The sequence below is a fragment of the Festucalex cinctus genome, chromosome 10 (assembly GCF_051991245.1).
Source record: "Festucalex cinctus isolate MCC-2025b chromosome 10, RoL_Fcin_1.0, whole genome shotgun sequence".
Lineage (NCBI taxonomy): Eukaryota > Metazoa > Chordata > Actinopteri > Syngnathiformes > Syngnathidae > Festucalex > Festucalex cinctus.
The window spans coordinates 6,717,458-6,734,101 of record NC_135420.1 but is presented as its reverse complement, the minus strand read 5'-3'; the positions used below and the strand labels follow the sequence as shown (position 1 = coordinate 6,734,101).

At 39.2% G+C, this 16,644-nt stretch overlaps 1 protein-coding gene and 1 long non-coding RNA gene across 3 annotated transcripts in view; both read right to left on the bottom strand.

Annotated features, from left to right (window-relative positions):
- Nucleotides 1-9,170, bottom strand: part of LOC144027723 (glypican-5-like) — a 97,218-nt gene extending 88,048 nt beyond the window's left edge. For both annotated transcript variants that reach the window (XM_077535497.1, XM_077535498.1), the window contains exons 1-2: nt 8,846-9,170; nt 4,822-4,983 (exon numbers count right to left, since the gene is read on the bottom strand). In XM_077535497.1, the coding sequence (XP_077391623.1) occupies nt 4,822-4,983; nt 8,846-9,017 (334 nt within the window). In that variant the 5' untranslated portion in view covers nt 9,018-9,170. The remainder of the gene's footprint in view (nt 1-4,821; nt 4,984-8,845) is intronic.
- Nucleotides 9,171-10,990: 1,820 nt separating this feature from the next.
- LOC144026634 (uncharacterized) lies at nt 10,991-13,270 on the bottom strand. Its single transcript, XR_013285250.1, has 3 exons — nt 13,134-13,270; nt 11,331-11,493; nt 10,991-11,243 (listed from the first exon to the last, which is right to left on the bottom strand). It is a non-coding gene; the product is annotated as an uncharacterized LOC144026634 (long non-coding RNA).
- Between the last annotated feature and the right edge of the window lie 3,374 nt (nt 13,271-16,644).

Genomic DNA, 16,644 nt, shown 5'->3' with positions numbered 1-16,644 from the left:
TGAGTTCATGTATACAGCAGGGGAGTCAAAATGTACATGTTAAGTCACCTTGTTTCAAATGTTCACAAACCAACATTATGTATAGAAATGTGATAGCGTCTAATCACATGCTGTGTTCCTTATGACATACAGTCACTGGTCCCTACTATCTGCAGGTTTGCGTCGCCAATGGTGTGTGCCTATGTTTGAAACTTGCCATTTGAACATGCTGATGTCAATCTAATGGCATCCTAACACGCACACAGACAACTGGGAGAGGAAAGGGAGGGAGGGAGACACCTATTTATCCGCGACTTTCACCACCTCATGGGTCAGTTAACGTACGTGTCTATGTGTTCAAACAACTTTGAACAGCTACAACCACCGCACATAATAGTGATTTGTCATGCTTATTAAACACAAATCATCCCATTTCAACAACAGCTTATTAAGCCTGTGTTTGAACAGTTTTTTTTCAGCTTTTATTTGTTAATGAATTACCTGAACAAGATTGACCCTGAATATGGTTATCTCAAAAGGAGGTACAATTAAATGAAGACCAAACTGCAACTTCAGGGGAAAGGATCAAATGCTTTAAGTATTTGGTGTGAATGTCCGGCTTTTATGTTTGCATGCCCATGTCTTGGCAATGGTTACTCAAACACAAACAGCATCAAGTGACAAGGCTAAAACTCCTGGTCATGTGACCTTCTCACCAGTCTCGGTGATTGAATGACAGCTGTGATGTGGGGCATAGGGCAACGTGTTCTTACAGTGCTAGATGAAACACATGCAGATGGCATATTCACAAGCGCGCACACACAAATGCACGCACACCAGGGATTTGGACAGGGTGTAAACAGAGCCTGACTATAACCGCTCTGTGCATGTCTCAGTTACTTAGTGGGCTATAATGAGTGTGTTTAGGAGAGGGGATCTGTTGAGAGTCAGCTAATCTGTTGAAGAACTCCAAGGTCGCTACAAATTAATTGAATCAATTAGGGACAACATTCTATTGTTTAATTTGTTTTTTCCAATCATGTAAACAAAAGATAAACAGATGTGAAAGCCTAAAAGTTTAGGTAAACCACACCATTACATATTGGTTACAACACTTTGCAGGCACTTTTTGTAGGGCAAGGGTCACCAACATGGTGCCCGTGCACAGGTAGCCTCCAACGATGACATGAGTACCCCCACAGGTGATGGGACATGGTAATTTCCTACGAATGTTGCACAAAATCATTTCAAAATGATCATAAACGCTCATTTTTCATGTGTTAACGACCTCAGAACAGAGCACCGTTTCTTTGAACCAAGCTTACATTCTGCTTCCTGCCTGCATCGTGTGTGTCATGACTCGAGTCATGCAGGAGTAATGTTTGGGTCTTGTCTCATGTCTGGGGTCACGCCTGGGTTAAGTTTGAGTAGAGTTCTTGACCATGCGCCAGAGTTCACGACCCGTTACGTGTCTGTGTTGGTATTGATGTAACAACATCCAGTTTCAACTAGTTTTAGGCTGTGTGATGTTATATGATGTTTGGAACTCTAAGTAAGACCTATGTTATGTCAGGAATCTTTAATCGCGTTCTGAAGAATCTTTTATGCTATATGATGTTTGTTGATGTCAGGAACTATCTGTAATTACTGGGTTAACAGCCAATCAGAGAATTCCATGTCAGTACTGGTACTCACATGTCTAGCTTCAACCAATGAGATCGATTGACTGTCTATATAAGGGTCTGAGAATTGTGTGTGTTTTGCCGGATTATTGCTCACTGTTTCGCTGTGCTTCTCCGCCGCCCAAGGGGGGCTTGGCGTGTCGTTATTCTCGATGCATTCACGTTGTTTTTGGTTTAATCAAGTTATGTGAATAAATAGTTAAAACCCTTTTTGTGCCTGCGTCCGTCTTGGGATCCAACCTCTCAGCACACGACAGTGTGTAGATCCAATCTGCCATGCTCCTGCTTTTGCTCTAGCATTTTTTTCAACTGACAACTGCTCAAACTCCCCCTCTTTTTTCTGGATTTTTTTCTGGACATTTACTTTTTTGTTTTGTGGTTAGAGGTGCCATTTTTCCCCCTAACATTTTTTTTTTATAAACTCCTCATGATAACGTCAGCACGGCCTGCTAACTAGCACATGACTGCTACTAACAAGAAGGCTAGAAGAAAGTGCCAACCATTTTCTACTGATGAGTATCACAAACTCCTTCAGAAGATGGCAGTGCTGGTGACAAATATGCACCGCCTTGAAGTGTTTGCGGTGGTAAATGGAAAATCATGGAATGGCCACGCTACTAGTGTCTCCAAACAGTGGACATGAGCATGCTAAAGGACAGCTAGCTCCATCCACCAGCTCTCCTCGGAATTTGCTGGGAACAAAGCCAAAATTGAGGAGCCTTCACATAACTGCCAGACCTGAACGCCAACAAACTACAGAGGAATCCCGTTGACCCATGCAAAAGACTGCATCAACACCAATAAATCATTCTTGGACTTTGGCACTGGTAAGAAAAAGGAAACCATCTTACGGACAACGAACATAAAACACTGGTATTGAACTGAGAAAGGTTTGCCATACCTTCATCGGACCAGCAAGCCTTGGTGAACAAAGAGCCAGTCAAAGGTATGAAAGTGGACCTTCTCAGCAAATGAGATAAGCTACTGGAGTCTCGGACACAAATACTGATAATAGGCAACAAAGCCTTATTTGGTGTTACACTTGTGTGTATTTTGGATGTCTATCTCGGGAATGGAGTAGAAAAGATAAATATTTACTAGGTACTTTACTGATTGCAAGCGAAAAAAACAAATAAATGGTTGTCACCGGATATCCGGTCAACATGGTGGGCTATAGTAACAGACATTTTCAAAATGGAAGGATTGACAGCATTTGAAAATCAGAACCATGGTTGGTTTGAGAAATGTTGGGAAAAATGGTTATGGTACATTAAAATAAAAAAAGCCCAATTTAATTTTGAATTAGGATAATTTTGAAAAAAAAATTAAATTATGATCACTCCCTGATGTTCATGATGCTAATTGGTTGTATTAAGTTTTTAGTAATAGTTGTTTTATTTTTATTTTTAGATGGGACTTACTTGTTTTTCTGGAGAGATGAATGATTACGTGCATATCAATGCATGTGTGAATTGTACCCATCTGTTAAAATCTGAAAAGTTATAAATAAAGAATTTAGAAAAAAAAAAAAAAAAAAAAAAACCTCTTGTGAACACAAAGCTTCCGTGTTTTTGCAAAAGACATGGTTTTGATTATTTCTTAAAAAAGAAAAAAAAATTGACAAGATTGCTACTTAACATCTTCTTCTTATAATTCACACAGGAGCATTTGACATGTTGAAAAAACAGTCAGAGATACTGAAGCAAGACGTCATTACCCTTCTACAAAAAATGTAATCTCTAAACACAAATGTATTTCTGAGTGGTCTTCTGCCTACGGTCCAGTCAGGTAATGAGTGTTTCAGCTGGATAATGTCGCTGTCGAGATAGCTAACAAACATGTGCTTCTTATTCAGTTAACTTTATTGACAATTTTTCAAGCATGTCGACAACTTTTGCAATGCATTGGGATTTATCTTAATAAACATCATCCACAGTGTGCGTCACTGGGCTACACATTGCCAAAACAAAGGGCTTTTATAGGTGGCTTCATCTGGTGCAGTATGTATACCTTGTATTGTTGCAACAAACTTTTTTTTTTTTTTTTGTCCTCCCTTTCTATGTCACGATTGTTGGAGATACGAATCCTTCTTATAGGCCAAACAGAAGATGAAGGTTATTGGTAAAAAAAAAAAAAAAAAATGTTAAAAATGTTATTCAGAAATCCTCTGGGATGTCTGAATAACAGCTGGTACTAGCAGGCAAGGAAAAAAGTGGACAATGTCTGTCTGGGTCTCATCAATGGTAACCCTCTAATAATGTGTGCATATCTGTCTTTCACAGACGCACACGCGCGCGCGCACACACACACACACACACACACACACCGGTGAATAGTGCTGAGAGACAAGTGGACAAGCAGAGTATTCTATTCTCCCTCCTATTCAAAGCAGGCCGGCTGTTGCCCGTGACAACAACACTTTGGTGGGGATACGCATTGAATGTAAACATTCTTCGGCCCTCGCGCTCTCATTGGTCACGAACAAAACCTGATTATCGCAGCCTCAGATGCAGATTGACACAGAAAGCAAAGAGAAAGATAGTAACAAAGTTTTCCACTTCCCTTCTCCCTGAGAGTTTGCTCACTCAAACAGCATTGGACATCAGTTGTTTGTTTGGCTAGCCACTGTGGCGCCTCACTAAATAAACTGGCCTCACACCATAAACCTGACACGAACTAACTATTTCATGATGGACACACAAAGTCAGCATGACATAGGGGCCTGTACGCACTTGACAGAATTGTTAAAGCGCCAAAATCATCTGTCACTGAGGTCAATTGACACATTGAGTTTGCTCATCAGATGTCAGTTATCTATTTAAATAAAATGTGCATGTGTTGATTCAAATGAATGGCAAATGCTGATCATCAGAATGGCCCATCTATTTCTTGTTTATGTTTTATTCACGCAGGATGGCAGTCTAGTGGTTAGCGCATCTGCCTCACAGTTCAAAGATTAGTTGTTCAAATCTCAGCATTGGCCTGCCTGTGTGGCGTTTGAAAGTTGCCCCCATGTTTCCTCCCACATTTCTACATGCATGTAATAGAAGACTTCAAATTATCTATTGGTGTGAATTGGTCAGCAGGCATAGGCTCCAACTTACCTGCAGCTGTAATGAGGAAAAGCGCTTTGAAAATTGAGTCCAAAAGTTTTCCTCACCTTGGTACGCTTTTCTGTGTCCAGTAATCAAGTACTTCAGCTCAAAGCTGTAGGAGCGCATCTTCTGCTGAGTCTCACTGCGAACAGCAGCCATGTAACTGTCCTCCATTTTACTAGTGCAGCACCCTGGCCCAGAGTGGACACACACTCGGAGGGAGTGATCTGAGTGGAGGAGGAAACAAGGAAACAGATTTAAAATTTGATTGTTTTTGTGGTCACATAAATACCATGAGTACCTAATATCATCAGAACATAAAAGATGGTCCGTCATTCATCAGTCCGTCATCGTCATTCTGTCATTATTTTTTCAAGCCAAACCACACCGTAATGGTGAGCCAGTCATGTTATTTTAACAACACTTCTGTCATCACTTTGTCGCCACTAATTTAGGACCAACATGGTCATTTTCCGTCAGCAAAACGGGTGTACTTGACCCGGTAAGTGACGATAACACTGGCGGACGAATACCCACTTCTGTTCGTGCTTATAATGTAACATACAACTCTCCCTAATTTCAACTAGGGATATCAATCAATCAATCAATCAACTTTATTTATATAGCACCTTTCATACATTTAAAATGCAACTCAAAGTGCTGGACATCCATAATGCAATAAAATAAAAGAAAGAAAAAGCCCCCCCATCCCCATGATCGTACCCACAGACACACCCAAAACCCAACAAACACATGAAAACCACAACATGGCGGGGCACAGATGTACCCTGTAAGGAAAGGCACCCAGGAGGAGTTCATCCACAGTGAGATGGATGAAGACCAAGCATCCCTCTCACTGTGGAGGCTCCCCCATGAGAAAACACTGGAGCTAAAAATTTTATAACTACCAAATAAAAACATTTAAACACTAAAAGAAAACGGTTAAACACGATAGAAAAAATAAATAAATAAAAACAAAGCTACAAGACAATATAGATTAAAAGTTAAATAAATAAAAGGGGATAAAAAAGTAAAAATAATAATAAGTAAAATAAAATAAAATAAAATAAAATAAAAATAAAAAAGGTCAATCAAATGCCAAACTAAAAAAGTAAGTCTTAAGCCTCCTCTTAAAAACATAAATATTCTCTGCAGACCTGATGCTCTCTGGCATGCCATTCCATAGGTGAGGACCATAGTGGCTAAAGGCAGCTTCACCATGTGTCTTGGTCCTCACCTTTGGAATAGTTAAAAGGCCGCTGCCAGAAGACCTCAGAGGCCGCGAGGGGTAATAGGGTAAAAGCAAGTCAGATAAATAAGATGGGCCAAGACCGTTAAGACATTTAAAAACTAATAAAAGCACCTTAAAATCAATCCTGAAACGCACGGGGAGCCAATGCAGCGATTTTAAAACTGGTGTAATGTGCTCCCGCCCTCCGGTCGGGTTTTGGGTGTGTCTGTGGGTACGATCATGGGGATGGGGGGGCTTTTTCTTTCTTTTATTTTATTGCATTATGGATGTCCAGCACTTTGAGTTAACGATATCCAAATGTCACGATACTGTATTATCACGATATGAAGATCACGATACGATAATTGTATAGCTCCTCCTGAATCCAAAGTTCAGCTCCAGACAGGCCCTCCTCTCCAGAAACCCTGACTAGACTTTATCAGCAAGGCCTAAGAGTGTGATTTAAAAAAAAAAAAAAAAAGTGTGATACCCTTGTAGCTAGAACACACATCATCTTAAAAGGCCAGTCCAAAGTTGTTTTCTCGATGTCCATGCAGTCTTGTAGAGGCATGCAAACCTAGGCAGCCCACCAACATCCAGAGTCTGTATGAAGTTTGGGCGATTCTCAACCACCCCCAAGGCTCTGACACTGAGCAACTTTTTAACCACCTCACAACCACAACACCAGAGTCTGTTTCCTCATGGCAGAGGGAGGCTACCAAGGCAATAATTAGGGTATCTCAACACTATCTCTGCACCTCTAACCTGAGAAACTCTAGAGTGGGAGAGGCCAGCCCCATTCAAGTGGAGTGGTAGTTCTATGTCAAGGTGATTGCGACTATATCTAGTCGAGCCGCTCAGCCTCGCACACCAGCTCATGCAGGCACCTTCCCTCCCAGAGAGCTGACATTACACCTGCCCACAGCCAGCTTCTGTAGACAGGGATCAGACAGCCAAAGTCCTGGTCTTTAGCCGCCCCTCCAATAAACAGTGTATCTGAACTCATTGACCCCTCCCACAGCTAGTGCGACAATGGGAAGCGGGACCTATGTCGTCTCTTCAACCATCAGGTTCTAGCGGGGACCGTATTGAACTCATGGAAAACGTGTTACCAACTTTTTATTCATCGCAGGGAGCTATGAGCCGTGCTTTGTCTGATCACTCACCTCTGACCTATTTGTCTTGGGTGACCCTACGACAGGGAGAAATTCCCCATCAACTTCGCTTCAAGAATCATAGGGACTAGGGATGTAACGATATCCAAACATCACGATGCGATATTTTCACGATATGAAGCTCATGATACGATAATTATCACGATATTGTGGGGAGGTTGGTGATATTTAAAAAAAGGTCACAATATTATAAATAAAATTAGCTCATCCTAAAAAAAAAGCATAATATTGTTATCATTATTATTATTATTATTATTATTATTATGTTATGTTGTTAATGCACGCACACATTGAGTTCCTCCGCATATTAACTTGGATCACACACATATTACGTTCCCCTTCATCTGACAATTAGTGTAGATTTTAAACATAGGGGGGCCAAAACATCCCTAATGAAAATTAATTGCACTAGAAAATGAGCCACCAGAGGGTGCTATAACTGCACAAATGGAAATCAACATGACTTTTTCTACAGATGTGTTGCATTTAAATATCGTGAACATGACGATGACAATATTGTGGCAGTTTTAATATGATATCGCGCTTATCGTTACATCCCTAATAGGGACACACAAACTTCTTAAGATGGATGTTTTTTGTTACCGTAGTTTTTTTAAGATAAAAATTTACAGAAATAGTCAAATAACAGATACACATTCCACTTTTATTCGATATAATAATGTCTCAAAGGCCCATCTAAATGTGATGTGCTCCTTTTTAAGAAGTTAATGAAAATCTATCTCAATCATGTCAGAAGCATTGTCCACGTGAATATGAGATATGCGGCATGACAACATGACCTGTCAAAAGTTCTAAATTGAGCCTGTGGGGACCCAATGAGATGCCGCACATGCATCACATACATAACTCATATTGTGGTGACATACTGTAAGGCAGTTAACAGAATGGCATTACTTTGAATGTAGTCAGTCAGTCAGTCCCCTTTTTGGGATGCACACTGATGTGTGGAGGCACACAATAGAAAGCTTTTATTTAATTTGAGTTGCAATGGTGTTTTCCCTCCCTGGTATCTGATTGAATTATTTTAATTGGTTGATTACGTAAAGTCTCATTTTTGACCACTTTGAAAGTGAGTATAACAAAAGGGCAGACAACAAGAAATTCAAGCTAAAAATGAAACCTCATTTACAATAGTTACCAGGGAAATAAGTGATACAGGTGGAAAATAGGATGATATCCTGATTAAGAACTGGATATACAGGATAAACAAAAGCTCTTTGAACTTTTAATATTGAGTAAATAACAATTTCACAACCTCTTCATGGCAACGTGTGCATTCTATATGTCCCAGGCTATTTATGTTCATTTTCAACAGAACCAGCCTCTCGCTCTGAAGTGCTGGCTTACCGGCAGAATGACATTCCCTCAATTTGGAATTTGGCCTTGTATTACAAAAGCGTCTAATCTCTGAGCTGGATTTTATTGTACTTGTCGCAGCAGGATTGGTTTTGAAATCAATTTAAAATATGTATAACTTTACATAGATTCTACAAAAGAAAACCAACAATTAGTTGCTTTGTCATGCTAAAAGTAACGCAGGTCTACTCAAGACTCTATCAACATTTCCAGCAATTGGAGTAATTGGCAGATATTAGTAAAACTCTTTCAGTGATCAGATCAATTACTGTATGTCCAATGATGATTAGAATGTGAAATACTGACCTGTTTGGGGACTGTCTGGCACCATTTCCACCTGGCCTATTTGGCGCATCATGTATACTGTCTTCACTTCATGACAGCTGTCTGTATGGGCTGATCGACAGCCAAAAGTAAAAGCTAAGTAGAAAAAAATCACCCAACGCAAATCCACGTTTTGTAAGACAGCCCGGAACATTGCAACATCTCAGTTAGAAAGTAAAGAAAAACAAGCAAGAGAAAAGTGGGCACCGGCTGGTAAATGTGACTCCCGAAAAGGGTTACAATGTGCGCACAGTATGATTGAAAACTGTATGTGAAGCCCGAGACTGCTTGAAGCCCTCTGTCAGCCTGAGCGTCTCTCTCTCTCTCTCTCTCTCTCTCTCTCTCTCTCTCTCTCTCTCTCTCTCTCTCTCTCTCTCTCTCTCTCTCTCTCTCTCTCTCTCTCTCTCTCTCTCTCTCTCTCTCCCCCTCTCTCGCTCTCTCCTTTTCTCTCCCTCTCTCTCTCTCTCTCTCTCCCTCTTTCTCCTCGATTCCCTAATTGACGTGCACATTCCTAACGTTCTAAAAGTACAAGTGTATCAATTGTGAAAAAATATATATTATATATACAGTATATATATATATATATATATTAGTGCTGTCAAAGTTAAAGCGTTAACTAATTAATTAATCACAAAAAATTATCGTATTAATAATTGTATTACCACAGATTAATCACACCATTAATTTTGAATGCAGATGATCCTTTTTAGCCAACAGTGGATGGTTACATTAAAGGTAGCTGTTGGAGTTTGGGCAATAAACATAACTACATGCATTAAAGTAAAGCATTTAATAAATGTTTACATATGCCGTAGGTCATTTTTTCCCATTTTAAATTATGCAAATAATTAATTGATTAGAAAAAGCAGGATGAGCGTCTGCAGCGGGCAAAAATGTTGGGGAAAAAAAGCTTTTTTAAGTTAGTGATTAATCATGATTAATCAAAATTCTAAAATGTGATTAATCTGATTAAAAAATGTAATCGTTTGACAGCTCTAACATATATATATATATATATATATATATATATATATATATATATATATATATATATTTATATATATATATATATATATATATATATATATATATCCATTTTCTAGGAACGCTTATACCTCACAAAGGTCGCGGGGGTGCTGGAGCCTATCCCAGCTGGCTTCCAGCAGTAGGCAAATAGGTGGGGTACACCCTGAACTGGGTGGCAGCCAATTTCATATATATATATATTACACATTTGCATTAAGCGATTACGTGATCACGGGCCACAAATTGTACTCATCCTACTGTATATAGTGTAACAATAGTTTCAGACATTGGAGCATAGTCACCACCTACTGTTTGCTTTGGGACATTGCACTTTTTCCCCCATGTACATTACTGTACTGTATTCTTTCATTTAGATCTGGTGGGCAAATTCGGTCCTCGAGGGCCGGAGTCCTGCAGGTTTTGGATGTTTCCCTTCTCCAACACACCTGAAGCTAATCAGCAAAGTCTGAATAAGCCTGATAAGAATCACTATTCATTCATCCTTTACAGTTGCCGGTTACTCCCTTTGGAACGACCTCTCACAAAATATTTGGCAATCCCCCTCTTTATCCTCTTTTAAAACACGTCTATATTCTTTGGCTTTTGGTGCACCATGAGACTTAACATCGTTTTTGTTGTTTGTGGTGTGTATGAATTTGATGTTTATTCTATTTATTTATTTATTTTTTCACTCGCCTACTCCTTATTAATTTACTGATGTAAAATGTATTTACTTGTAAAAAAAAAAAACACACAACTTATATACTCACTTAAAAATGTTTGCTTTGTTCTTGTTTTTGTTACCTTATTCTTTCCTGCACAACCAATTTCTGTTTCATGTACAGCACTTTGTATACAGCAATGCCTGTTTTTAAAGCGCTTCATAAATAAAGTTGAGTTGAGTTGAATAAGGTGCGTTGGAGCAAGGAAACATCTGAAGCCTGCAGGACTCCAGCCCTTGAGGATCGAGTTTGCCCACAACTAACGATTTAATGGTTGATTCAGGGACACATAAACTGGAAAGTAGTAAAGATTCACATCATTGAATTCCATTGTAACTGATCTTTTTATTTTTTTATTTTTTTTTATGCTTTGCATTTAGCTTAATGATGGATGGTACAATGAATGAAGTTCCAGATTACACTGTTTATAAACCAAAATATCACCTGCAGCAAGTACTTATCTACAGTACAGTATATACATGCCCCAAATCATAAATATATACAATCATGGGCAGTGACAGCATAACGTCTCACTGGCCTCCCTGTGCATCAGCTCACCTCCACGGGAATTTAGGCGGAACCAGGTCTGTCAAACCACTGCACACAATCAGAAGTCATCCCAAGATGTCCGTCTGAGCACAAACAAACAGCTGTAAGACCAAGGTGTTTTTTTTTGTTTTTGTTTGTTTGTTTGTTTTGACTGCTACAGAAATGTGTACATGAATTCTGTGAAGGCTTCATCTCCACTCTCCCATAACTGCAGGCTCAGGTACTGAAGCTGTTCATATCTCTCTGCATCGGCTCTTATGAGGAACATGATGTAGTTCATAGCCCGGTTCTCCCAGAAGTCAGCAAAATGCAAAGAGGCCACCTCTTCACTTTCTATAGGGGAAAAAGACAACAAAATTGAGGACTACAACTCCACATTACAGTGTGACCCTTGTAGCAGATGTATGGATATTGTGTACAGCCATTTTGTGCAATAAGTGTTGTGTTTATTGCTGAAGTATGTATTAAATACTTGCAGATGAAAAAGCCTAAAACCGTAAAACACAAATCTACATTTTAATTTGTTATTTTATTATTACCAACATGTACTACTGCAATTATAAAAGCCACAAAACAAAAAAACAAACAAACAAAAATAAATAAATCATACGTTGAAAACAGAAGTAATCCAAGTGGCAATGAGCTATGTAACATCTCTGAAGCCTCTATTCGGCGTGTTAACTAAAGATCAGTTAAACAGCTGAGTTTCTGACATGAATGAGACGAGTTTCGTAAACAGTCAAAGTAGAGACGACGAGTCACGTTATCTCTCCGGAGTCCGGTGCCTCCGGGCGGCGGGTAGAGAACACAGATCCGTGGCGCAGATATAGCGAGGACCAGAAATGTAGAGCCCCACGCCAAAACAACATATCCCATATGGCACCGCACGCCACTTCCGGGTGCGTCAGCAGGAGTGACGACACGATTGGTCCGCAGTGTTCCATGGACTCAGAGGGGTCAGCCAGGGGCAGACCCGTCACCAGAAAGAAATTGTAGGGGGGGCATTACCTTTTTTTGGGGGGGGCACACTTTATCAACCTAAATCTAATGTTCATCAGGTTGAACAGCGGCATTGTGACAACTGCAAAAGTGTTCAGATATATTTTCTGTCACTTAAAAGCGGCAGTTCGTTCTGAAATCTAAAAGACAAACTGGAAAAAAAAAATGTGTAGTTCATTTTGCATTTATTCAACTCAAAAGTTCATTTTAAACAAATCCACTCTTCACTTCTGTAAACAACTATGTCCGAATGAATGACTGCAACCCAGCCCCTTCTATCTGGAATTGGCGAGCAGTTGCCTTCATTTGCGTGTTGGATTAGGGCTGTACGATATGGACAAAATTTCCTTTCATTTTTGCCAGATATCTCTATTCTTTGATCTTTGACTCAGCATGAGACTTCACATCATTTTACTTTTTTTATGGTGCCTTCTGTATTTTGTTATTTTATTTCTATACTTATACAGATTATTATTTTTTTTTTTAGTATTTTATTTGCGTGTATACTTATCTACTTATATTTACTCTAATTAATTTTATTTTGTGTTATTTTATTTTACTTGTGTCTACTAAAAGACTAATTTCTATTCCATGCACAGCACTTTGTATGCAGCAATGGCTGTTTTAAAGTGATTTAGAAATAAGGTTGAGTTATGTCGATGATATACAGAAACAAAATATGGGTTCAGTGAAAAACTAAGCAGAATATCAATCCAAAAGGATGTGTAAAGTGCTGTTTTTTTTTTTTATTAGAACTTAGTGACAGTCATCAACATGAACAAACTTGGCAATAAAAAAAAAAGAGAATTCAACTCACATTGTACTGCAACTGTTTTAGTGATAAATAATTTTATGCTCCATAGTTGTTGTTGTGTATGTGTGACTGCTTGGGTCTGTTAACCGCATACTGTGTATTGCTACAATTCATCTGTGCTGTGTGGCTTGACTAATTAAAATAAAAGTTTGACACTCACTTGTAAACGTAACCAGTGGACTCAGGATTCCCATTGATGTCAACTGTGTCATCCTGGATCAAGGTTTGGCATTTGGTGGCTTCCATTAAAGCGGCACGACTGCTCACTGCTCAGTCTTTATCCCAGCGCCAGCCGGCAAATGCGCACTATCTACCCGGAAGTAGATTTGGCTAAGGCACGTCTGCAGAGCGCGCGTCTCCCCCCACCCCACCCCAGCCCTCCTGATCCTGATTGTCATTGGCTCGCTTAGTTGTCAATCACAGCCAAACTTGAAAGGAGGTATCAATCAATCAATCAATCAACTTTATTTATATAGCACCTTTCATACATTTAAAATGCAACTCAAAGTGCTGGACATCCATAATGCAATAAAATAAAAGAAAGAAAAAGCCCCCCCATCCCCATGATCGTACCCACAGACACACCCAAAACCCAACAAACACATGAAAACCACAACATGGCGGGGCACAGATGTACCCTGTAAGGAAAGGCACCCAGGAGGAGTTCATCCACAGTGAGATGGATGAAGACCAAGCATCCCTCTCACTGTGGAGGCTCCCCCATGAGAAAACACTGGAGCTAAAAATTTTATAACTACCAAATAAAAACATTTAAACACTAAAAGAAAACGGTTAAACACGATAGAAAAAATAAATAAATAAAAACAAAGCTACAAGACAATATAGATTAAAAGTTAAATAAATAAAAGGGGATAAAAAAGTAAAAATAATAATAAGTAAAATAAAATAAAATAAAATAAAAATAAAAAAGGTCAATCAAATGCCAAACTAAAAAAGTAAGTCTTAAGCCTCCTCTTAAAAACATAAATATTCTCTGCAGACCTGATGCTCTCTGGCATGCCATTCCATAGGTGAGGACCATAGTGGCTAAAGGCAGCTTCACCATGTGTCTTGGTCCTCACCTTTGGAATAGTTAAAAGGCCGCTGCCAGAAGACCTCAGAGGCCGCGAGGGGTAATAGGGTAAAAGCAAGTCAGATAAATAAGATGGGCCAAGACCGTTAAGACATTTAAAAACTAATAAAAGCACCTTAAAATCAATCCTGAAACGCACGGGGAGCCAATGCAGCGATTTTAAAACTGGTGTAATGTGCTCCCGCCCTCCGGTCCCCGTCAGCACACGTGCAGCTGAGTTCTGAAGGAGCTGTAGGACTGAAATATTCTTTTTGGGAAGACCAGAGAGCAGGGAATTACAATAATCTAAACGACAAGAAATAAAAGCATGCATCAGCACCTCCGTGTTGGCCTGTGAGAGAAACGGGCGGACTCTGGCAATATTCTTAAGATGGTAAAAACCGATCTTGGCTACATTTTTAATATGAGGATTAAAAGTTAGCTCAGAGTCAAAAAGGACGCCCAAATTCTTTACACATTGCGTGGGTTTAAAATCTTGTAGTTTAGGTAAAAGTTTCTCTCTCTGACCTTCAGGACCGATGACTAAAACCTCTGTTTTGTCCTGGTTGAGCTGCAGGAAATTTTCTGCCATCCATGACTTAATATCTAAAATACAATTTAAAAGGGTATCAATAGGCCCCATGTCATCAGGTGACACGGCGATATACAGCTGTGTATCATCAGCGTAACTGTGGAAGTTGACGCCGTGTCTCCTGATGACTTCCCCAAGGGGAAGCATATAAAGATTAAAAAGTAATGGGCCTAAGATTGAGCCTTGGGGAACCCCACATTTAATTTCATGGGTTTCAGAGGAACATGTATCCATACTTACAAAGAAATATCGGTGTGTGAGATAGGAGTAAAACCAGTTAAAAACTGTACCAGAGATGCCCACCAGGCTTCTAAGTCTGTTTAATAAAGTGTGGTGATCTACTGTATCAAAGGCAGCACTTAAATCCAGTAGCACCAAGACTGTAAGCTTGTTCATATCTTCATTACACCTGATATCATTTAAAATCTTTAAAAGGGCAGTCTCGGTACTGTGGTTCATCCTAAAACCAGACTGATATTTCTCTAAAATATTATTTGTATCTAAAAATGAATTCAATTGAATAAAAACAATTTTTTCTAAAATCTTACTTAAAAAGGGTAAGTTGGATATAGGTCGATAACTATTAAAACTGCTGGGGTCCAAATTGCTTTTCTTCAGAAGGGGCTTCACCACCGCCGTTTTAAAGGCGGCAGGAAAGACACCCGTCTGAAGAGAGCAATTGACTATAGTTAAAATCTGTTCCTCAAAAAATCCATAAAATGTCTTAAAAAGTGATGTGGGAATCGGATCTAAAAGGCAGGTTGTTGGGTTGACCTGGGAGAAAACTCGACCAAGTGTCCTTGCATCAACCAGGGTAAAACTTTCCAGTGTTTCCTCAGGTAAAAGTGACTGTCCATATTTATTAAAAATTATATTTTGATCAACTAAAAGACTGGACCTAATGCCATCAATTTTACTTCTGAAGTGGTCTGCAAAGCCATCACAGAGAGTGTTTGATGGAGTCTGTGATGGCTTTTTAAAATCAGGATTGGTTAAAAGATCGAAAGTGGAGAAAAGAAATTTAGGATCTTTTGAATGAACTGCGATTAAATTTGAGAAATAAGATATTCTTGCCTGTTTGACTGTTTTATTGTAGGATTTAAGTTGTTCACGTAAAATTTCATAATGTATTGAAAGTTTAGTTTTTCTCCACCTCCTTTCAGCACACCTGCATTTTCGTTTTAATTTTTTAATCTCGTCATTTCTCCACGGGGGAATAGTCTTTAATTTTATAGTTTTGGTTAAAAGTGGAGCTACTTCATCCAAAGTTGTTCTTAAGTTCTTATTAAAATTATCAACAATAAAATCACATGAAGCAGGTAGAAAGTCTGCAGGGATTCTCTTAAGATTCTCAATAAAATTTGCAGCCACCTCAGAAGTTAGGTAGCGTTTCCTCACTGTTCTCACCGGGGCATCCTGATGATTAAAACTGGCGATGTTAAAAAATACACAATATGTGGTTGGCTGGCACGCCATGCTTTACTTGAACCAGAAGGCGCAAATTTACGTGACTGATAGGACGAATAGTTGGTGAGTCATCTTGCTAGGGCGGGCACGGCTGACTGACAGGGCGGGCACGGACCCCCAAGGCCCGCCCATGGCGACGGGACCGGCCAGGGGCCTCAATGATAATACATAAATGTCCAAATAAATAAATAAATAAATAACTAAATAAATGTCCCGAGCAAAATAATAAGCATTCTCTGGAGAGAAAAAAACTAACAAACATGTCACGTTCACTGATATATTGAAAACGATAAAATAAAACAAAAAATATTAGTATAATTCTTTTTAAACCAAATATAGACGACCTAAAAATCAAATGAAATGCGCCCATAAATCACACGTTTTTTTTTTGTTTTTTGTTTTTTGTTTTTTTGGGGGGGTTCCTCAACCCTTTTTTAAAAGCACAATCACCGATTGCACATCCACATGCATTTTGCACAATCACCGATTACACGTCCACATGCATTTTTATTCAGCTAGTTTGGATACGATAAGGCCTAA